The sequence below is a fragment of the Peromyscus californicus genome, unplaced genomic scaffold, assembly GCF_007827085.1.
Source record: "Peromyscus californicus insignis strain IS unplaced genomic scaffold, ASM782708v3 Scaffold_4__1_contigs__length_199733344, whole genome shotgun sequence".
Taxonomy (NCBI): Eukaryota; Metazoa; Chordata; class Mammalia; order Rodentia; family Cricetidae; genus Peromyscus; species Peromyscus californicus.
Genome location: NW_026294562.1, coordinates 153,454,438 through 153,478,505, shown reverse-complemented (window position 1 = coordinate 153,478,505; position 24,068 = coordinate 153,454,438). Strand labels below are relative to the sequence as shown.

The 24,068-nt window shown below is 40.8% G+C and overlaps 1 protein-coding gene across 1 annotated transcript; it reads right to left on the bottom strand.

Moving 5' to 3' along the window:
- Positions 1-21,084: 21,084 nt before the first annotated feature.
- On the bottom strand, positions 21,085-21,921 carry LOC128095273 (mas-related G-protein coupled receptor member B1-like). Its single transcript, XM_052714101.1, has one exon. The coding sequence runs from the start codon at positions 21,919-21,921 to the stop codon at positions 21,085-21,087; it is 837 nt and encodes a 278-aa protein (XP_052570061.1).
- Positions 21,922-24,068: the final 2,147 nt, after the last annotated feature.

Below are 24,068 nucleotides of genomic sequence, written 5' to 3'. Positions count from 1 at the left end.
GATATCCAGAATATATAAGGAACTCAAGAAATTAGACATCAAAATGTCCAACAGTCCAATTAAGAAATGGGCTATAGAACTAAACAGAGAATTCTCAACAGAGGAAACTCAAATGGCCGAAAGACATTTAAGGAATTGCTCATCATCCCTAATCATCAGGGAAATGCAAATCAAAACAACTCTGAGATACCACCTTATGCCTGTCAGAATGGCTAAGATCAAAAACACTGAAGACACCTTATGCTGGAGAGGATGTGGAGATAGGGGAACTCTCCTCCACTGCTGGTGGGAATGCAAGCTTGTACAACCACTTTGGAAATCAATATGGCGCTTTCTTAGAAAATTGGGAATCAATCTCCCCCAAGATCCAGCTATACCACTCTTGGGCATATACCCAAGAAATGCTCAACCACACCATAAGAGTACTTGTTCAGCTATGTTCATATCAGCATTGTTTGTAATAGCCAGAACATGGAAACAACCCAGATGCCCTTCAACTGAAGAATGGATAAACAAAATGTGGTACATATACACAATGGAATACTACTCAGCAGAAAAAAACAATGGCATCATGAGGTTTGTAGACAAATGGATGGATCTAGAAAAAATCATCCTGAGTGAGGTAACCCAGACTCAGAAAGACAAACATGGTATGTACTCACTCATAGCAGGATACTAGACATGAAACAACGATGAATTGTCTGCTACTCACATCACCAGGGAGGCTACCCGGAAAACAGGACCCCAAGAAAGACACAGGGATCGCCCAATGACAGAGAAATGGAATGAGATGTACATGAACAGCCTGGACATGAGTGGGGGTAATGAAAGGCGAGGGTCGAGGGAAAGAGAGCTTGGGGGAGCGGGAGATCCCAGCTGGATCAACAACAGAGAGGGAGAACAAGGAATAGGAGACCATGGTAAATGAAGACCACATGAGAACAGGAAGAAGCAAAGTGCTAGAGAGGCCCACAGAAATCCACAAAGATACCCACACAACAGACTGCCGGCAATGGTCGAGAGACAGCCCGAACTGACCTACTCTGGTGATGGGATGGCCAAACACCCTAATTGTTGTGCTAGAAACCTCATCCAACTACTGAGGGATCTGGATGCAGAGATCCATGACTAGGCCCTGGGTGGATCTCTGGGAGTCCAATTAACGAGAATGAGGAGGGTTTATATGAGCGAGAATTGTTGAGACCAAGGTTGGATAAAGCACAGGGACAAATAGCCAAATGAATGGAAACACATGAACTATGAACCAATGGCTGAGGGGTCCCCACTGGATCAGGCCCTCCGAATGGGTGAGACAGTTGATTGGCTTGATCTGTTTGGGAGGCATCCAGGCAGTGGGACCAGATCTTGTGCTCATTGCATGAGTTGGCTGTTTGAAACCTGGGGCCTATGCAGGATTATTTGGCTCGGCCTGGGAGGAGGGGACTAGACCTACCTGGACTGAGTCTACCAGGTTGACCTCAGTCTGTGGGGAAGGCTTTGCCCTGGAGGAGATGGGAATGGGGGGGGGGGGGGCATTGGGGGGAAGGTGAGGGGGACGGGAGGGGGGAGAACAAGGGAATCCGTGACCGATATGTAGAACTGAATTGTATTGCAAAATAAATTAAAATAAATTCAAAAAAAAAAAAAAAAAAAGGAGACCAGAGTCATTGGATCACTCTAGCTGTAGTTACAGATGGTCATGAGGGGGGGCCTGGTGTGGATGCTGGAACCAAACTCCTCACTCTGCAAAAACAGTGTGTGCTTTTAACTGCTGAGTCACATCTCCATCTTCTTCATTTTTGTGTTTCATGAATGTTTCTTGGTGAGGGTTGATGTGTATGTCTCCATGTGTGTCCATTTTTATTAAGCTATCACCTTTACACATCTATATTCTCATAACAATCTCCAATGATCTTTTGCAGTTCCACGACATCAGTGCTAAAGTCTTTCACCAATGATATTGTTTATTTCTGTCCTATATCTCTCTTTCTAAGTTAGTATAGATGGAAGCTTTTCAATTCAATGTCTCTTTTCTCAGAAGCAGTTTTTTTTGTATTGTTCATCACTGTTGTGTCTGAATCTTCATTTGTGTCTTCTCTGATCTTTATTACTTATTCCCTTCTACTAATTGTGATTTTAGCTTTCTTTCTTGTTTTCTATATCCCTGAGATGTCCAGATGTTTTCTTCATTATTTACATACTTGTGTAGGTGAGGGGATGCTGCGCACATCAACAACAGTGCATCTGCAGTGGTCAGAGAACAAATTTGAGGAGGCAGTTCTGACCTTACACTGTGTGAATCTAAGAAATGGGACTCAGGTGTTCAGGCACAGTAGCAAGAGACTCCAAATGAGTCCTGTTGATGCTTATGACTTGTTCACAGGTTTTGGGTCGTTCTTTGGATACAGAAAACCTACCTGCTGCCAGTGGCCATACCCCCAGTGAAAATTCAGTCTCCTTCCCCAGCAACCATCTACTACCAAGAATTCCTCGGATAGAATGGTTCCTTGGGAGTCCCTCTTAACTCCATGATGGAATACAAATTTTTTTTTTGAATATGTCATACATGAGTACTGAATTTACATATTTCCATACCTTTTCTACCACAACTTGTTGTGTGCCCCCCTACTCTCTTTCAAATTCAAGAGACTTTTTGTTAATTATTAGGATAAACACATAAATTGATATGTATATCTCTATGTATGTATACAACCTACTGAGATTTTTAGTGCTGTTCCTACGTACATGTTTTTAAGGCTGACTAGCTTGGGTTTAATAACCTGTCAGGGAATCATCCCTGAAGAAGACTGATTCTCCCTCTCTCAGCAGCCATTCATTGCTCATAGCTCTTCATCTAGGAGTGAAACTCTGTGGGATTTCTCCTACTCACATTGGCCGATCTACTGGTGTTGACACTGTATGGATGTAGCCTCCCTTTCATATCTAGAAGACATTATCTAGCAGCAGTTTTCCTGGTCCTCTGGATCTTGAAATCTTTCTGCCCAATTTACATAATATTCCCTGAGGTTGTATTGTAGACAAAATTCTAGAGGAAAATTTATCTAACTGGAGGAGGGCGGGAGATAAAAAAGAAACCATGTCATGAGCACATGGGGTTCACTATCTCTGAATTAAGGGGCCTATTCCTCCATGAGACATCATGTTGTCATTTGGTTTTACTGAATGTGGAGCCTTTTCCTACCAGAGGATAGCACATGGTTTCTAAGATGACTAAGAACATCAGACAAGATACATTGTTCTGTAGGGTTGTCCCCAAACTGACGACTAGAAATCCATTTTAGGGTCAAGCAATGGCCTCCTCCTTTTAGGCATCTCAGAGCAGCTGCTGTGAAGCAAGTTCCTGCTAACTGAAGCATCCCTCCTAGAGGAAGGAAGGAGACTCCTGAAGCTCTGTCACCAGCTGAGGCAGCCTGGGGAAGACTCAGAACGAACATGTCCTACTGCCTTCAGTTCAGCAGGGAGCTCCAAGACTGTAGGTTTTGTGAGTTGTCATCCATGCTGGGGTGGCCTTTTTAAGGTGCAGATGTCCCTGTGTTATCCATGCTCCTGTGAGGCCCTTCTTCCACACTCTACTATTACTAATCCTTCACTCCTAATAGTATAATTCACTCCAATAAACTAGTTGGTTCACCAAACTGAACTTCGATAGAATTCTTTCTTTGCTCTTCACAGGTTTCTTGGGTAAGTAGACGTTTATTCACATTTCCTCTGAAATGTCACACAACTGCTTGGTGTCCAACCATGGCCAAGAGAATCAAAGAGGAATTTGAGAGGAGGGTACATGGGCCCTGCTGTGAACATAACTAAATGCATCTGACATTCTGAAATGCACATGACCCTCTAGAATGTTAAGGTTTGAGAATGGAAAACATTCTATAGATTTAGATGCTTTAAATGCTTCCTCTCCAGGTGCTGGAGCTACTTGGGGAGACTGCGGGAACTTTAGAAGCCAGAATGTACTAAAGAAGTAAGTCACTGGGAGGAATGACCTGTCCTTCCTGTCACAGTCTGCATCCTGTCTTCCAGAGTGAGACCTTCATCTTCTGCTCTGTGCTCTCACTTCCATTATATTCTGCTCATGTGCATGGGACAAACCCTCACAGCATAAATATAAGTAAACCATTCCTCTCTAGTTATTCTGTGAAATATTTCATCACAGCTCAGCAAAACTAATCTGGTACATTTACCGCTCAGCATAGGCTGAAGTACCTTGGCACTGGAATGAACTGCAATCATTGTTATGAATAATCGTTCTCGCCTACCATTTAAGAGAACAGATGTTCTTGTGCCCACAGAGAAGCACCAGCAAAACCAGGAGTATTAAACACATAGGATTTTCTTTCTAAAGGGAGAAAAGAGTAATGTGTTATCTACCCAGAAAGCTGGGAGAGGATATTATTAGTAGCCTGGTGACTTTTGTGCTTTCTGTAGGACAAAGACTATGTCCTTATCATGAGCTTGTTTTTTTGTTAGTCCATCTATAGAACCCATCTGTATGGAAGATGTCACAGGTTCTGTAAAAACACATTCTATGTAGTCACATCTTAAGCTTTATTGCAAAGATTGGATTGAATTATCACCAGGGAACTTTTTTCCCAAATTGTTCCATGTTTAAATGTGCCTAAAATAGGCTTCCCTGTGTCAGACTATCACAGTTTGTACCAACATGTACTGAGTCATGTTAAACCGAATTTCCTACTTGCCTCACCTGGTTTGACAGTCTGACGGCCATGGAGTTTGAAGAGTCTCTACCCACAGCCTCTTACCATTGGATTTGCTTTACTGTTATTTTCTTGAAGATTTTTGCAAGTGTTGTCTTCAAAGATATTGGTCTGTAGTACTTCATGGAATTCTTGTCTGTTCCTCACTAATTATTAACTAGAACTCACCAGTGATCTTTGTGATTCTGAGATTTTCTTGGACTAAGGCTTTTAATTGTGGATTCAGAATCATTTTTTGTTGTTTCTTTATTTTAAGATTTCATTTTATGTATATATAATTCTGTGAGTGTGTGTGTGTGTGTGCCTGTGTGTCTGCGTCTCTACGTATGTCTGTGTAACTGTATATGTGTGTGGTGGGGAGTATTTCTGGACTTCATGTGTGGGGCGTTTACCCAACCACCCCCACAGTTCCCCAGAGTTTTCTTGAGTGCGAGCAGCAGGAAATATTAGATAGAAGGATTTATTGCGGAGAATATCGCGGAGATAAACAGATAGAAAATAAAGGATAGCCTCGAGAGGGCCTGGAACCTATTGCAACGGGCCCCGACTGTCTCTGCCCCAGGGTTTTTATAGAGACGCCAAGGGGTGGAGCAAAAGACCTCCTCCCCCAGCACAGCCAAGAGCAGACCATCTCAGACACCTGCACTCAGGCCCGTGGTCCTAATCATCCTCTATGCGGACCTGCTGGGTAAAGCCACGAGGAACCCAAGAACGGGCTCCCACAGGTCCCCCTTTCTTAATATATAAAAAAAATAACTATTAGTGGCTTACAGCAATCTTCATAGCTGTTACACCTCCCAGTATGGGAGTAGAGGATGATAAAGATGGCATTTCTCTTTTGAATTAGGTCCAAGGTGACTACAGCAGTCTTAGCTGCCTCAAGCCCTTTCTAAATCAAAAACTCTTAAGGCGACTACAAACTTAAAGAATCTTTTAGCTTCATCATTACCATTAACAGGTTAACATAAATATTGCTATACATATTCACAATTTTCTCAATCTTACACCACAAAGCAAACTCTTAACAGAACCATTTGAATTAGCATATATGGTGCTAAATATAGTTAACAATTTTCTCCATCTTACAACTTTAACTCAATCATTTGAATTTTCTTGCTAACAGAACATAGGAAAAACTTGGATGTAGCCGGGCAGTGGTGGCGCACGCCTTTAATCCCAGCACTCGGGAGGCAGAGCCAGGCGGATCTCTGTGAGTTCGAGGCCAGCCTGGGCTACCAAGTGAGTTCCAGGAAAAGGCGCAAAGCTACACAGAGAAACCCTGTCTCGAAAAACCAAAAAAAAAAAAAAAAAACTTGGATGTATTCACAACTTAAATATTTCCTTAACTCCACAAAACCAGGGTGCATCAATATCAATAGGTTAAACATAATTTCTGCAAACATAATTCAACCTCATAACTCCTTTTCTTTATAATTTTTTAAACAAAATCTCAAACCTAGTTAGAAGACCCCAAACTCATACAATTCCTACAAACCCATATTGAAAAGCAATAATTTTCAATCTAACCATGAACACTTTGAAAACTTTTAGCAAAACATTCAAAAGCAGTTTCTTAATAAAACTCTTTACACACTTTAAAAGTAGTCTCTTAGTATACCCCATTTGCATTTCTTACTAACAAAACATGACATTAATCCACCAAACAACTTTTGAAATTAGACTAAGGAATATTAACTCTCCCCCTTTTCTTTATAATTTAAGCAAAATCTCAAGCCTAGTTAGAAAACCCAAACTTTTCCATTTAAACAGTTCCATTTGTAACACAAAACCAGTTCTGTAAGTAATTCCATTTTCACATTAACAGTTCCACAAAACAATTCATGAATCACAAATTAATAAAGCATATATGCATATACAAAACTGCATCTTGATTCTAGGTAGAAATAATAAATTTCTTCATTTAAACAGTTCCATTTTTAACCCAATTCCAGAAAACAGTTCCTAGGTCATTACTATAAGTAAACTCAAAATTGTCCCATTGCAATGAAATCTCTACTGTTCATTTCATTTCTTAAGTCCCAAAATTCAAATGATAAATTCTGGTACTAGCCTTCCAAATATGAAGAAATCCATAACCAAAATCTTTTTGTAGTTTTATCTCATTTTAAGTTCAAAAAGTTCAAACAAATTCTGGTATTAGGCTTTCACTTCAAAATATGAAGAGACGTTTTTCAACCAAAACTTTTCGCAGTTAACAATTTTTGTTCAAACAAGCGTCTCTGAACTTTTATTCTCAAGCCAGAGACCTTTTTAGGTACAGTAGTATTCTAAACCACACCGTTTTTTGATGTTAGCTCAGGTTTTTCTGTGTTCAGTGGATTTTCCACAGATTTCAGCTGCGGATGCCTTGTGCTGGTTCTCATGTCCACCATTCTTAGCTTCTTAGCGGCTTCTGGAGCTTTTGAAACCATTTAGACTGCCTACTTTGCAGTCTACTGGGACACTAATCTTCTGTGTCTCGGGTTCTTTCACCATATACATTAAAAATAGACTCACTCTTAACATTTTTTGCCTTGCAAAGCATTTAGACTCACATTCAACATTTACATTGTACAAACTCACATATAACATATTAACATCTACTTATTTATACTCCTTAAGGAAACTATAGAACTACCTTAGCAAATATATTTCTTATTATTTATTCATTCCATCTTATTCTTATTTAAACCTACACTTACAACTAGCATCTTTACTTCTTACAAGCTTATTACTACATGTCTTAAGACTACCTTAGATATTTCTTGCAAGCTTATATTCTTTTTTTTTTCTTTTTTTTTATTAATTTATTTTGCAATACAATTCAGTTCTACATATCAGCCACGGATTCCCTTGTTCTCCCCCCTCCCGTCCCCCTCACCTTCCCCCCAACCCCCCCCCCCATTCCCATCTCCTCCAGGGCAAAGCCTTCCCCACAGACTGAGGTCAACCTGGTAGACTCAGTCCAGGTAGGTCTAGTCCCCTCCTCCCAGGCCGAGCCAAACAATCCTGCATAGGCCCCAGGTTTCAAACAGCCAACTCATGCAATGAGCACAAGATCTGGTCCCACTGCCTGGATGCCTCCCAAACAGATCAAGCCAATCAACTGTCTCACCCATTCAGAGGGCCTGATCCAGTGGGGACCCCTCAGCCATTGGTTCATAGTTCATGTGTTTCCATTCATTTGGCTTTTTGTCCCTGTGCTTTATCCAACCTTGGTCTCAACAATTCTCGCTCATATAAACCCTCCTCATTCTCGCTAATTGGACTCCCAGAGATCCACCCGGGGGCCTAGTCATGGATCTCTGCATCCAGATCCCTCAGTAGTTGGATGAGGTTTCTAGCACAACAATTAGGGTGTTTGGCCATCCCATCACCAGAGTAGGTCAGTTCGGGCTGTCTCTCGACCACTGCCAGCAGTCTGTTGTGTGGGTATCTTTGTGGATTTCTATGGGCCTCTCTAGCACTTTGCTTCTTCCTATTCTCATGTGGTCTTTATTTACCATGGTCTCCTATTCCTTGTTCTCCCTCTCTGTTGTTGATCCAGCTGGGATCTCCCGCTCCCCCAAGCTCTCCTTCCTTCAACCCTCGCCTTTCATTACCCCCACTCATGTCCAGGCTGTTCATGTACATCTCATTCCATTTCTCTGTCATTGGGTGATCCCTGTGTCTTTCTTGGGGTCCTGTTTTCCAGGTAGCCTCCCTGGTGATGTGAGTAGCAGACAAGTCATCCTTGTTTCATGTCTAGTATCCTGCTATGAGTGAGTACATACCATGTTTGTCTTTCTGAGTCTGGGTTACCTCACTCAGGATGATTTTTTCTAGATCCATCCATTTGTCTGCAAACCTCATGATGCCATTGTTTTTCTCTGCTGAGTAGTATTCCATTGTGTATATGTACCACATTTTGTTTATCCATTCTTCAGTTGAAGGGCATCTGGGTTGTTTCCATGTTCTGGCTATTACAAACAATGCTGATATGAACATAACTGAACAAGTGCTCTTATGGTGTGGTTGAACATTTCTTGGGTATATGCCCAAGAGTGGTATAGCTGGATCTTGGGGGAGATTGATTCCCAATTTTCTAAGAAAGCGCCATATTGATTTCCAAAGTGGTTGTACAAGCTTGCATTCCCACCAGCAGTGGAGGAGAGTTCCCCTAGCTCCACATCCTCTCCAGCATAAGGTGTCTTCAGTGTTTTTGATCTTAGCCATTCTGACAGGCGTAAGGTGGTATCTCAGAGTTGTTTTGATTTGCATTTCCCTGATGATTAGGGATGTTGAGCAGTTCCTTAAATGTCTTTCGGCCATTTGAGTTTCCTCTGTTGAGAATTCTCTGTTTAGTTCTATAGCCCATTTCTTAATTGGACTGTTGGGCATTTTGATGTATAATTTCTTGAATTCCTTATATATTCTGGATATCAGTCCTCTGTCAGATGTGGGGTTGGTGAAGATCTTTTCCCATTCTGTAGGCTGTCGCTTTGCCTTGTTGACCGTATCCTTTGCTCTACAAAAGCTTCTCAGTTTCAAGAGGTCCCATTGATTGATTGTTTGTCTCAGAGTCTGTGCTACTGGTGTTCTATTTAGGAAGTAGTCTCCTATGCCAATGCGTTCAAGACTACTTCCTACTTTCTCTTCTAGCAGGTTCAGAGTAGCTGGATTTATGTTGAGGTCCTTGATCCACTTGGACTTAAGTTTTGTGCACGGTGATAGATATGGATCTATTTGCAGCCTTCTACATGTTGATATCCAGTTTTGCCAGCACCATTTGTTGAAGATGCTTTCTTTTTTCCATTGTGCACTTTTGGCTTCTTTGTCAAAAATTATATGTTCATAGGTGTGCGGATTAATGTCAGGGTCTTCAATTCGATTCCATTGGTCCACATGTCGGTTTTTATGCCAGTACCAAGCTGTTTTTATTACTGTAGCTCTATAGTAGAGCTTGAAGTCAGGGATCGTGATGCCTCCAGAAGTTGTGTTATTGTACAGGATTCCTTTGGCTATCCTGGGTTTTTTGTTTTTCCATATGAAATTGAGTATTATTTTTTCCAGGTCTGTGAAGAATTGTGATGGTATTTTGATGGGGATTGCATTGAATCTGTAGATTGCTTTTGGTAAGATTGCCATTTTTACTATGTTAGTCCTGCCTATCCATGAGCATGGGAGATCTTTCCATTTTCTGACATCTTCTTCAATTTCTTTTTTCAGGGACTTAAAGTTCTTGTCATATAGGTCCTTCACTTGCTTGGTTAGTGTTACCCCAAGGTATTTTATGTCATTTGTGGCTATAGCAAAGGGTGATGTATCTCTGATTTCCTTCTCCGCTTCTTTGTCCATTGTATATAGGAGGGCTACTGATTTTTTTGAGTTGATCTTGTATCCTGCTATGTTGCTGAAGGTGTTTATAAGCTGTATCAGTTCCTTGGTGGAATCTTTGGGGTCGCTCAAGTATACTATCATGTCATCTGCAAATAGGGAAAGCTTGACTTCTTCCTTTCCAATTTGTATCCCCTTAATCTCCTTATGTTGTCTTATTGCTCTGGCTAGAACTTCAAGTACTATATTGAATAAGTATGGGGAGAGTGGACAGCCTTGCCTCGTTCCTGATTTTAGTGGAATTGCTTTGAGTTTCTCTCCATTTAATTTGATGTTGGCTGTTGGCTTGCTGTAAATTGCCTTTATTATGTTTAGGTATGTTCCCTGTATTCCTGATCGCTCCAATACCTTTATCATGAAGGGGTGCTGGATTTTGTCAAATGCCTTTTCTGCATCCAGTGAGATGATCATATGGTTTTTTTCTTTGAGTTTGTTTATATGGTGTATTACATTGACGGACTTTCGTATGTTGAACCACCCTTGCATCCCTGGAATGAATCCTACTTGATCATGGTGGATAATTGTTTTGATGTGTTCTTGGAGTCTGTTTGCCAGTATTTTATTGAGTATTTTTTGCATCAATGTTCATGAGGGAGATCGGTCTGTAGTTCTCTTTCTTTGTTGTATCCTTGTTTGGTTTAGGAATTAGGGTAATTGTAGCCTCGTAGAAGGAGTTTGGTAATGTTCCTTCTGTTTCTATTGTGTGGAACAATTTAGAGAGTATTGGTATTAACTCTTCTTTGAAGATCTGGTAGAATTCTGCGCTGAAACCATCTGGTCCTGGGCTTTTTTTGGTTGGGAGACTTTTAATGACTGTTTCTATTTCGTTAGGGGTTATTGGACTATTTAAATAGTTTATCTGGTCTTGATTTAACTTAGGTATGTGGTACCTATCCAGAAAGTTATCCATTTCTTTTAGGTTTTCCAGTTTTGTCGAATAGAGGTTTTTGAAGTATGACCTGATGATTCTCTGGATTTCCTCAATGTCTGTTGTTATGTCCCCCTTTTCATTTCTGATTTTGTTGATTTGGATGCTCTCTCTCTGTCTTTTGGTTAGTTTGGATAAGGGCTTGTCTATCTTGTTGATTTTCTCAAAGAACCAACTCTTTGTTTCATTAATTTTTTGTATTGTTCTCTTTGTTTCTATTTTATTGATTTCAGCTCTCACTTTGATAATTTCCTGGCGTCTATTTTTCCTGGGAGACTGTGCTTCTTCTTGTTCTAGAGCTTTCAGGTATGCTGTTAAGTCTCTAGTGTGAGATTTCTCCAACTTATTTATGTGGGCATTTAGTGCTATGAATTTCCCTCTTAGTACTGCTTTCATAGTGTCCCATAAATTTGGATATGTGGTGTCTTCATTTTCATTGATCTCTAGGAAGTCTTTAATTTCTTTCTTTATTTCTTCCTTAACCCATTGGTGATTCAGTTGGGTATTATTCAGTTTCCATGAGATTGCAGGTTTTCTGTAGTTTTTGTTGTTGTTGAAATCCAACTTTAGACCATGGTGGTCTGATAGAACACAGGAGGTTATTCCAATTCTTTTGTATCTGTTTAGATTTGTTTTGTGGCCAAGTATGTGGTCAATTTTAGAGAAGGTTCCATGGGGTGCTGAGAAGAAGGTATATTCTTTTTTGTTAGGATGGAATGTTCTGTAGATATCGATTAAGTCCATTTGAGTCATGACATCAGTTAAGTCCTTTATTTCTCTGTTAAGTTTCAATTTGGGAGATCTGTCCAGTGGTGAAAGTGGGGTGTTGAGGTCTCCCACTATTAATGTGTGGGGTTTTATATGTGATTTAAGCTTTAGTAATGTTTCTTTTACATATGTGGGTGCCCTTGTGTTTGGGGCATAAATATTCAGAATTGAGACTTCATCTTGGTGGATCTTTCCTGTGATGAGTATGTAATGCCCTTCTTGATCTCTTTTGATTGATTTTAGTTTGAAGTCTATTTTGCTGGATATCAGGATGGCTACACCCGCTTGTTTCTTAAGACCGTTTGATTGGAAAGTCTTTTCCCAGCCTTTTATTTTTAGGTAGTGTCTATCTTTGAATTTGAGATGTGTTTCTTGTATGCAGCAGAAAGATGGGTCCTGCTTTCGTATCCATTCTGTAAGCCTATGTCTTTTTATAGGTGAATTAAGTCCATTGATATTGAGGGAAATTAATGACCAGTGATTGTTCATTCCTGTTATTTTTTGGTGGTGATGTGTGGGTACTTCTATACGTTGGGGTTTACTGCTGTGGCTTTATCTGTTGCCTGTGTTTTTGAGGGTGTATCTGACTTCCTTAGATTGGAATTTTCCTTCTAGTGCTTTCTGTAGGGCTGGGTTTGTGGATAAGTATTGTTTAAATCTGACTTTGTCATGGAATGTCTTGTTCACTCCATCTATGGTGATTGAAAGTTTTGCTGGGTATATTAGTCTAGGCTGGCATCCATGGTCTCTTAGTGTCTGCATTACATCTGTCCAGGTTCTTCTGGCTTTCAAAGTCTCCATTGAGAAATCGGGTGTTATTCTGATGGGTTTGCCTTTATATGTCACTTGGCCTTTTTCCTTTGCTGCTCTTAATATTCTTTCTTTATTCTGTACGTTTAGTTGTTTAACTATTATGTGGCGAGGGGACTTTTTTGGGGGGTCTAGTCTGTTTGGTGTTCTATAAGCTTCTTGTATCTTCATAGGCATTTCCTTCTTTAAGTTGGGAAAGTTTTCTTCTATGATCTTGTTGAATATATTTTCTGTGCCCTTGAGTTGGTATTCTTCTCCTTCTTCGACCCCTATTATTCTTAGGTTTGGTCTTTTCATGGTGTCCCAAATTTCTTGGACATTTTGGTTCATGACTTTGTTGGCTTTAGTGTTTTCTTTGACTGATGAATGTATTTCTTCTACTGTATCTTCAACGCTAGAGATCCTCTCTTCCATCTCTTGCATTCTGTTGATTATACTTGCATCTGAAGTTCCCAATCGTTTTCTCAGATTTTCTATTTCCAGCATTCCCTCTGTTTGTGTCTTCTTCATTTTTTCTATTTCCCTTTTCAGGTCTTGGACTGTTTCCTTCATTTGTTTCATTGATTTTTCTTGATTTTCTCTCAGTATTTTATTGTTTTCTTCCAGGACTTTATTGATTTCTTCTAATTTGTTTGCCCTTTCCTCTAGTTGTTTACAGCGTTCTTCACATTTTTTTGTCTTTTCCTCTACACAAGCCTCTAGCTTCTTCATGATGTCATTCATAAGGCTGTTTTCTTCTGCTTCTTCCAATTTCTGATGTTCAGGTCTAGGTGTTGGAGGAGGGCTAGGGCCTGGTGATGCTGTATTGCTATTCATTTTGTTGTATATGTTTCTGCCTTGACGTCTGCCCATCTCCTTGTGGTTCGTTCTTGGCCTTATCCACACACTTGGTTCAGACAGACCAGTGTTCCAAAAGGGAAGTCAGTGTTCCAGCAGGGAAGTCTGGAGCAAGATGGGAGCTGGGGGCCGGCCTCTAAGTCTCAGGAAGAGGCTTGGGGCTCAGGCGGATGGGCGTGGGGGCAGGGCGTGGAGACTGCAGGGTCTGCCAGGGGTCTTGGAGAAGGGGATCCTTCCCGGTGGGGCTAGCAGGGAACCTGCCCGGTGGCCAGAACCTGGGGCCAAGTTGGGCAGGTCTTCCCTGGAGTGGCTGGTGCCCAGGGATGGGGTCTGGGGCAAGGAAGGGTACTCACCAGTGTTCCAAAAGGGAAGTCCGGAGCAAGATGGGAGCTGGGGGCCGGCCTCTGAGTCTCAGGAAGAGGCTTGGGGCTCAGGCGGATGGGCGTGGGGGCAGGGCGTTGAGACTGCAGGGTCTGCCAGGGGTCTTGGAGAAGGGGATCCTTCCTGGTGGGGCTAGCAGGGAACCTGCCCGGTGGCCAGAACCTGGGGCCGAGTTGGGCAGGTCTTCCCTGGAGTGGCTGGTGCCCAGGGATGGGGTCTGGGGCAAGGAAGGGTACTCACCAGTATTCCAAAAGGGAAGTCCGGAGCAAGATGGGAGCTGGGGGCCGGCCTCTGAGTCTCAGGAAGAGGCTTGGGGCTCAGGCGGATGGGCGTGTGGGCAGGGCGTGGAGACTGCAGGGTCTGCCAGGGGTCTTGGAGAAGGGGATCCTTCCCAGTGGGGCTAGCAGGGAACCTGCCCGGTGGCCAGAACCTGGGGCCGAGTTGGGCAGGTCTTCCCTGGAGTGGCTGGTGCCCAGGGATGGGGTCTGGCAAGCTTATATTCTTAAAGGAACTCTATAGATCTATTTTACAAACTTATATAGGGCTACCATTAGCATATATTTAACTTAGCAAACACCTAAAGATTTCTTAACACAGAGATATAACAAGAGAATAATTTCTACAAACTCACATATCTTATTTTCATCTTTTTCTATTTCTTACTCTTAATTATTATCACTATATTAGAAAGATTCTCTTAACTAGACAGGAAGTACATATATCATTTCTAAAGTTTAGAGTTTATAGTCAGCTTTGTTATAAAGCATTGGGATTTAGTGAGTGTTGTTGTTATAGAGTTGTGATACTTGTTGTTAGGGGACTATAACCTTCCCAGGGTGACGCCACACTCCAAAGTTGCCAGTTTGGTCTCAGTTTATCCCCTCTACCCCAGAAACAGTTTCCGACACTACAGTGGCGGCTTTCCCTGCTACTGAAGGTATGGGTTTTTTGTCCGTTTCTGTTTTCAGGGTCTGTGTGGTTTGCGTACAGACTGAAAATCTAACAAGGGAGGTTTTTTGCCATCTCTAAACTCCCATTAGGACAGGTGTTTTGCCTCATCAGGCTTTCACCTGGCCCAGTCCCCCAGTGGGTTGGGTTTGCTTGTCTGGGTGCTTAAGGACAGAGCTTATGCCAGAGGCAATCACCCCTCAGGGCTACACTCCCTCATCTCAGGGAGTCAGTTGAAACAAAGCTTTTCTCAAAGAGGTGCTTTCTCTGACAGAAAAGAAAGCTTTACTCCTGGATAGTTCTGTTCTGCCCTGGCTGGGCTCTTTCCCCAGACAGCATTCTGACTCAGCAGCATAACTGCTTCAGACACAGTTCAGCTTTACTGTTTTCCCAGAAAGGTCCTTACTTTGATAGAAAAGCTTTTTCTCAGATTTCTTTTTGCAGTTGTGGACCTATCAACCCGGGACTTGTAGGAAAGTGGATAACTGTGCTGTTCCCACCGGCTTTAGTTTTGTTTGTTCATTACCAATCTTCCCCTGGGTCCCTGCACCTTCCTGCCTCAGCTCTGTGCTCCAGGAAGTTTGCAACTGCAGGAACTCTAGTATCCCTGAAATGCACCCCAACTCAGAGACGCTGGCCAGTCACCTCTGGGTTTTTGGTCAGAAGCGGGGATACAATGCTAACAGTTTGCATGCTTCAGGGGATCTTTGCATTAGGATGATTAGGAGCACCTTGTCATAGCTCACTCAGAAACAAAGCCCTTGATGCCTCAGCTTGGCTGCAACTGAAAAGTTTGGCTTTTTTGCTTTTCTCAGGTAGTTTCCTGCCCTTTTGGGCTCTCTGTAGCTCTTTACCCACACTCTCCCAAGCGTTTCCCTCAGGGTACTCTGACCCACTGTCTTTTACCAGCTTGAAGAGACAGCTTAGAAGAGAGGTTTTTAGGAACTTGTCCCTGCCTCCTGCATTGCAGGGTGGATTTTTAAAGCTTGAAAGAACTTGGAGGTTTTGCTGTCTTAAGAGGTTTGTTGTTTTCCCTTAGAGCTAATCACAGGTGGTCCGCATACTAATATCTTCAGGTGATTCTAATTTTTGTCCTTCTGAGAGAGAAAGTTAAAGGCTTTAGTTTTTGAGAGCTTTTAGTTTAAGATTAAGGCTTTTTAGAGAGATTTTTCCCCCAAATTTTCCAAGAAAAGCTTTTAGTTTAAAAGATTTTTTCCCCCAAGAGAAAGACCAACTTTTCCCAAAACTTCCCAACTTTAAACTTTTTGGCTTTTTACACCCCCATTTTTGCCTCAGGGAGAAATCACGTTCTCCTGCCGCTTGGACTTATCATTTCAGCTGTCCCCAGGTCAAAAGCTTCCATAGGAAACTTTTTCTTCCCCATAAGCTCAGAGAAGAGCTTTTATACTACCCGTAAAGCCCAAAGAAAGTTTTCCCCCAGTTTGCATTCACAGCCCCCAAATTTAGAAAATTGAAGAGTTTTTCTGTCTAGTTGCCTTTTTTTCTACACAATCTTACACTTCTAAGTTTTTCCTATACTATATTACTACCCTATGCCTTATACTTATTTTTCACAGATAGAAATTGAGAAAGGGATAGAAGATAGAAAATTTTGACAGAAGAGAATTTCGCTGCAGCATTTTTCTCTCGAGGATAAAACCCCTGCCTCTCAATAATATATATATATATATATAAAATATATATTTTCCATAACACCGGCATGCCTTTCCACTGGCAGGGCTGAACTCAGCACTTTCGCCAAAAACTCTGTAATAAAACTATTATTTTCCTTTATCTTTAGTCCCTATTACTTTGTCTTTAGTCCCTGTTCATTTGTCTTTAGTCCCCTTTTTTTTTTCTTTAGTCCCCTTTTTTTTTCTTTTTTCTTTAGTCCCTGTTCGGGCGCCATTCTGTGGGGCGTTTACCCAACCACCCCCACAGTTCCCCAGAATTTTCTTGAGTGTGAGCAGCAGGAAATATTAGATAGAAGGATTTATTGCGGAGAATATCTCGGAGATAAACAGATAGAAAATAAAGGATTGGCCGGGCGGTGGTGGCGCACGCCTTTAATCCCAGCACTCGGGAGGCAGAGCCAGGCGGATCTCTGTGAGTTCGAGGCCAGCCTGGGCTACCAAGTGAGTTCCAGGAAAAGGCGCAAAGCTACACAGAGAAACCCTGTCTCGGAAAAAAAAAAAAAAAAAAAAAAAAAAAAAAAAAAAAAAAACAGAAAATAAAGGATAGCCTCGAGAGGACCTGGAACCTATTCCAACGGGCCCCGACTGTCTCTGCCCCAGGGTTTTTATAGAGACGCCAAGGGGTGGAGCAAAAGACCTCCTCCCCCAGCACAGCCAAGTGCAGACCATCTCAGACACCTGCACTCAGGCCCGTGGTCCTAATCATCCTCTATGCGGACCTGCTGGGTAAAGCCACGAGGAACCTGAGAACGGGCTCCCACATTCATGGAAGCCAGAAGCTTGGGATCCTTCCAGAACTGGAGTTAAAGGTGACTGTGAGATACCTGGCATGGATGCTGAAACCTACTCTAGTCCTCTGCAAGAGTAGTGTATGATTTTAATGCTGAGTCACATCTCCAGTCTCATCACTAATTTGTGTCTTCATGAATTTATCATGGTGAGCAGTGATGTATACATCTCCAGGTCTGTCCATTTCTATTGTGCTATCAAGCTTTTATTATCTATATGCTCATAAGAATTTCTAATACTCCTTTCCATTTCAGTAATATCACCCCTGAAGTCTATTTCACAAATGATACTATGCATTTGAGTGTTACATCTCTTTTTGTAAGTTAGTCTAGATGAAAGCCTTTCAATTCAGTTTCCCTTTTTAATATAGAGTCAGATAAGCTACCATATGCCACAAGGTCACTAGTTCTTTTTTAAAGATGTAGTTCTTTGTTTTATTTGTCACTATTTTGTTTGAATCTTTACTTCATTGATGTCTTCTCTGATCTTTATAACTTATTCTTTTCTAGTAGTTTTGATGTTGGTTTTCTATCTTTTTTTTTAGCTCCTTGAGATTCATTATTTACTTATTTGGAAAATGCATTAAGCTTAACTTGAAAAGTCCTTGTAGTCTTTCACAATCCCAACACTGTTTACAAGTCCAAAATCTCTTCTGAGACTCAAGGCAATTTCTTTATTGTATATATACCCTTTGTCAAATCAAAAATCTATTATATATTCCAACATACAAGGCAGAGAGCATATATTATTATACAGAAGGGAGATATGGGAGCATAGGCAAGAAATACTGGGCAAAAGCAAAATCAAAATTCAGCAGGGTAAACTACAAATCCTGTAGCTCCACATCTTGATGTCAGAAGACTGAGATGGCGCTGTCCTTTCAGCTTTGATGACTGCAGTACACATCTCTCTCTTGGACTGGTTCCACTCACTCTATGCAGCTCTCCTTGGCAGGTACCCCAAAGTTCTGGCAGCTCAGACATCTCCAGCTAAATCTAGGCTTCACTTTCACAGCTTCACACAATGTCCTCTCCAGGCCTCCATGCAGAGATTCCCCTGCCACATACATGGTCTCAGTGGCTTTCCTTAACCATGAAAAAAAATTCCATGACCACTTTACTCCTGAATCCTTCTTGACTCAAAGACCAGAACCACATGGCTGATGCTACCAAGTTCTATATTCTGCTTAGAATGAAACTTGAACTTTTCCTTCAATGACATTTACATAACCTTAAATTTGTTGCTCTCTTTTGATTAATAAGTTTTCCTTTCTTTTAGGAAAGTCTTTAGGCACTTGCTTTTTTCTAGTAGGAATTTTAGCTGGATTAGTTCCTACGCTGAGAGCAGCACTCCCTTTATTCCATTGCACATCAGGCCTTTCTTTAAACTACTATCTCTCTGAGCAAAAGACTTAGTTCCAACATTTAATTCCCTGATATCTTTTTTTCTTCAATTGTACATTTTAAATTTCTTTTTTTGCCCTGCTTTCTCTTTTTCATTGTAAACCTAATGTCCTTTGCCAACAAAAGTAGTACCGAACTCTTCCATTTAGCCTCAGGCAGATACTCATGACAAGAGGAAATAGCAACCACATTCTTTGCAAAGTATCACAAGAATGGTCTCTAGCATAGATGCTGATAGTGTTCCCCTGTTGAGCTGGACCACCACAGTCTACAATGCTCTCAGCATTACTATCGCCCAAGTTCCTACTAGAATGGTCTGTTAAACCTCACTTACAACATTCAACTGCTTCCCTAGTTCAAAGACCCATACATAGACCTCAGCATTCCTTGAAAAAGCAGCATGGGCAGTTCTTTTACAGCAATAGCACACTCATTGGTACCAACTTCTGTTTTAGTTACATTTCTATTGCTGTAATGAGAAACAACGACCAAGGCAATTTATAAAAGGAAGAATTTAATTTGGGAGATCACAGTTCCAGAGGGTTGGAGAGCATGACCACTATGGCAGGAAGCATGGCAGCATAAAAGTAGGCATAGCTTTGGAGCAGTAGCTGACAGCCAACATCTAATCCAAAGATATGTGGGGTGGAGCTGGAAATGGGCCAGGTATTTGAAATCCTAAAGACAACCCCTAGTGCCATGCCTCTAACAAAGCCTCACCTCCTAATCCTGCCCAAATATTCCCACCAATTAGTGGTAAACATTCAAATATATGAGCCTATGGCAACCATTCTCATTCAAACCACAAGAGCATGGGATCTCACTGTAATAACAGTAAACTGTACTCAGGAGTTTTTCTAAGTATGAAGTATTGGTCACAGGGGAAAAAATGAATATTTAAATGTGATAATTATGTGTTAGTGTGTTTAACTATAACAACCACATGTATATCAAGCATTATGTTGCACTCTTTCAATTTGCACTTTAAGTTTTAGTTTAGAACAGAAATATGGACAGCACTGACCTCTGAAGCAAAAAGTTTTGACTGGAGGGAAAGTGCAAATTAGAAGAGTGTTTTGTGTCTTGATTGGGTTCTGGGTCCTGTAGTCACCAGAACTTGTGAAAGTTTGTTGGCCAGGCAATGGTGGTGCATGCTTTTAATCCAGCAATTAAGAGGCAGAGACTGTGGATCTCTGTGAGTTCAAAGCCAGCCTGGTCTACAAAATGATTTCCAGGACAGCCAATGCTGTTACATGGAGAAATCTTGTCTTGAAAAAAATAGAAAAAAAAAGCTTATTTGATTCCTTTGATCTGTGCATATTGTGCTCTCTTAATACATTTCAATTAAAATTATCACATATTTCATATTTAGAATTAAAATAAAATTTTATAAAAAAATTTTACTAAAATAAGTATAATTCAAGTAATAAATACTGTGATCTCTTGGGAATGACTGAAATCTGAAACAGGTTTGATTTCAAAGAAACCCCATTATGCTAATAGGAACCTCAGGGAAAATTTGTCATGAGAGATTATATGGGCAGAAAGAGGGGGAATCATGGCAAAGACAAGAGAGGAAAGAGAAAAATCTTGACCATGGAATGCTAAGCAAGTCATTGTGGAAGTAACCAGTGAAGGACAGTCTCTCTCCTCCTTCAAGTGTACATGGATGTTGACGGATCTCATTACAAAACTTGGCTGCACTCATCCTATGCTGAAAGTGGAAGACACAGTGAACTTGAAGGTAAGAACTTCACTTGGTGAATAGAGGTTTAACACTGACTTCTCTTGAGAATGTATATTTGTTAACTTAGAAATTTATATAAGAAAGACAATCCTCCATAAAATCTCTGAAATCTACAAAAAAATAATAAGGACTGAATTATAAGATTTTATAATATAACAAGATTATATTATAAATATAAATGATATTTGACACTTCAAACATTGAGAAAAAGATTGTTTTTACAAAAGGAAATATTTGTAAAATATAACATGGTTTCAACTACTGTCAAGTTTAGTGACAAAAGAAATGCAACTCTTTACTCCATTTCCTTGACCTTGTTGCTCCTGGAAGGATTTGTCAATAGTGATCAGCAGCTCTCCAGGACCCCAGAGAGCTTCCAAGGGGTTCCATCAAAAAAAGTTGATGAAACACTGAGCAAGACATCTCCAGAAATACCGCAGTCTGTATTTGTATAACAAGTCCAGTATCAATCAACTTCTGCAAGATTGACTACTTTCCCAACTGATTTAGCCTCAGGTCATTGTTATGAAAATGCCACAAACTAATAAGGACAAAGTTGTTTCTCAAAGCTATTTCTGAATGTTCAAAGGTGTTCTCAAGTTGCTGCCAAACTGTTTTCACTTCTCTAGATAGATATTCCTGAAGAACCCCCCTCTCCACATTATTCCTCCTCAGGAGTGTCCTGCATGGCTCTCTGCAGAAGGAGCTTGAGAGTGTTCCTCTGGAACCTACGATGCCTGATAGAGCCAACAAGGAAGTAAATGATGGGATTAGCACAGCTATTAAAACAGGACAGAATTCTTGTCAATGGAAGAAAATAACAAGACAAAAAATCATCAAAATTCTCAATCCATGATAAGAGGAAATAGTAGATCCCAAAGGGCAGTCCAAAGAACAGGAAGACCAGCACTGTGCACACAATGGTCACATACAGCCTAGTCACAGGAATCCTGCGTGAGCCACAAAAGATAGTAACCATTAAGGCCAGACTGGACCCCAAGAGAACCACAAACAAAACAATTAACCATGCAGTAGTGATGTAATGAAGTGTCTGACACCAACCAAAGCCAAGACTGCCAGATAGGTAACCACATGCCGTCCAGTCCAGGAGACTCAACAGCAGTGATAAAAACCAAACAAGGGTACATATGACAGCTGATGTGTGCCTTGGGCGATGGCAGCGATACCAGATGGGCCACATGACAGACAGGCACCTTTCAATGCTAATGGCACTGAGGATGTTCAGGCCACAAAGATAAGCAAAATTTGACACAACAAAAGAAAATGTATAGATGCCTGTGGGGATGTAATAGAAGATTTCCAAGATAAAAAGAAGAGAGTGTACAATTTGAAAGTACATGAAGAGGAAGTCAGCCCCAGCCAGGTTGAGGATGTAGACAGAGAAGGCATTCCTGTGCATGTGGAAGCCCAGAAACCGCAGCACTATGGCATTTCCTACCAAGCCAACCAGGCCAGTGATGAGAGAAAGGAAAATCATGGTACAGAACACAATGTCACAAAATGAAATTCCAGTGTGGTTTCTTCCATTCACTGCTGTGACGTTAGTGCTCCAGTCTGGAATATCTGAATCCACTCTTAGGAGCTCTCCAATGCTATAACTGGAAAGAAAAAGAAGTTATGAGCACATGTTTATAATCTTTGATTCTCAGTACATCTTGCTCTGTGTGAATGACTGACCTGTATCATAAAGAGAAGGAAACAGAATTGTAGAGACAGTAATTTACCAAAACCAATATAGAGAGCTTTAATTTAAATTTAGTTCCTATTTCTCTTGGCTATTTACAAAGCAAGTTCTATACTGATATGAGAATAGTTGATGGCCCCAATATAGATACTCAGTGTCTTGGGTTGTGTCAGAAAGAATAGAACTCTGAACCAAACTTTCTTTCTGTCATTATGCTAGTTCTTCTTCGGTTCAGGGACTTGGAAGCCAGAATCATGAACAACCGCTGCTCAAAGTCATGGCACGGGGAGGATATCAACTGAGAAAATATATAAATCATAAATGAGTCATAAATGGAATGCCAAGTCCTACTAAGACCAGTATGAAAAGAACCAGACCTACAAGCTAATGTGACTCAGTCTCTATTTCATATTGGAAACTAGAAAGCAGGAAAGCCTTTGAGGACATTAAGCACTTTTCTGTTGTCTGTTGCTATATCACAAGTGTCCATCTCTCTGTAAGCACACAGTGAGCATATGGAAATTTTCATTAAACAACTAAATAAATGAATCATAAACCCAACAGTAGATGAAAATGCTTTAGAGCAAATTGAATACACAAAATGCATGGAAAATGAATTTGCCATTGGGAAACTCTAGTATGCTTGAAAGAATGGCATATGGTGCAGAGATGGTTAACGATGGCTCTTGTCATTCTCCAACCTGGGAATGTCCAATGGTTAGCTGTAATGAGAACCTAGAGAGTGGTTCTCAACCTGTGGATTGTGACCTTTTGGGGTAAATTTGTAACAATGAAAATATACCTGCATATCAGATATTTACATTACATTTCATAACAGTGGCACTTACAATTATGAAGTATCAACAAAAATAATTTTATGATTGGGGGGTCACTACAACATGAGGAACTGTATTAAAGGGTAAGAGCATTAGAAAGGCTGAGAACCACAGACCTTGAAGATATAGGCATAGGATTTTGAGATGAATTGAATTTCTAGCACTCTTTAGGAGGCAAAAAATTAATCTGGGGAAACAGAGAGAGAAGAAAAGAAGTGGAAACTGTGCTAAATAGAGGGTATTGTGACACAGAATCATCTACAGGGCTTGAAGAGAGAAACAGTCTCTAGGAGGGTGATAGAAACTCCTCTACCTGCCAGGTTAGCTTACACGTGGAATACCAGTACTCTAGAGGCTAAGTCACAAAGAATTCCATGAATTCAAAAACAGTATGAGCTACATAGTGAGTCCAAAAAAGCCTGGGCTGTGAGAGAAAACAAACAAGAAAAAGGAGAAAAATACAAGAAATGTGGGACTCAATTTGGAGACCTAACCTATGAATCCTATGTTCAAATGATAGGAGTGAGATGCAGTCTAAAGCACAGAAAGGAAATTCCATGAAATAGAACATGGATTTTCCTTGATCTACAGGAGGATATGGATATTTAAACAGAGGAGTTCCAAATGGACATGACAAGAAATGAACACATACACAACAAACTATAGTGACAAGTGTCAAGGGTATATGATACATGAAGAATGCTGGTGTTAAAGACTGAAGGGTCATTTGGCACTTTACTTGCAAAATGAAACCTGTCAGAAAAACAGATTTCTAAAGCTGGGAGACCATGGAAAGGTGTACTCTACACCCTTAGAGCAAACAACTGCCAAGCAAGCTGTACACCCTTCCTGGGATGAAACATCAAGCACTTTTCTTTTGTCTGTTGCTATATTATAAACAAAACAAAAAGTGATGAACTGGGAAAGGGTCTAGCAGGGATGCAGGAGGAAGTTGAAAAGGATGAGATGGATGTAAGGGGGAGAGAGGGTAATCAGCACACATTGAATACAGAAATCAAATTATCAAATAACAAAATTAATCAATGAATAAAATCAGTTGCTTGTCTGGGGCAACACAACTATAAACTATATCCACAGTAACAC

Excerpts from the sequence above, each read along its gene's own strand:
- LOC128095273 (XM_052714101.1), bottom strand. The coding sequence starts at position 21,921 with ATGATTTTCCTTTCTCTCATCACTGGCCTGGTTGGCTTGGTAGGAAAT.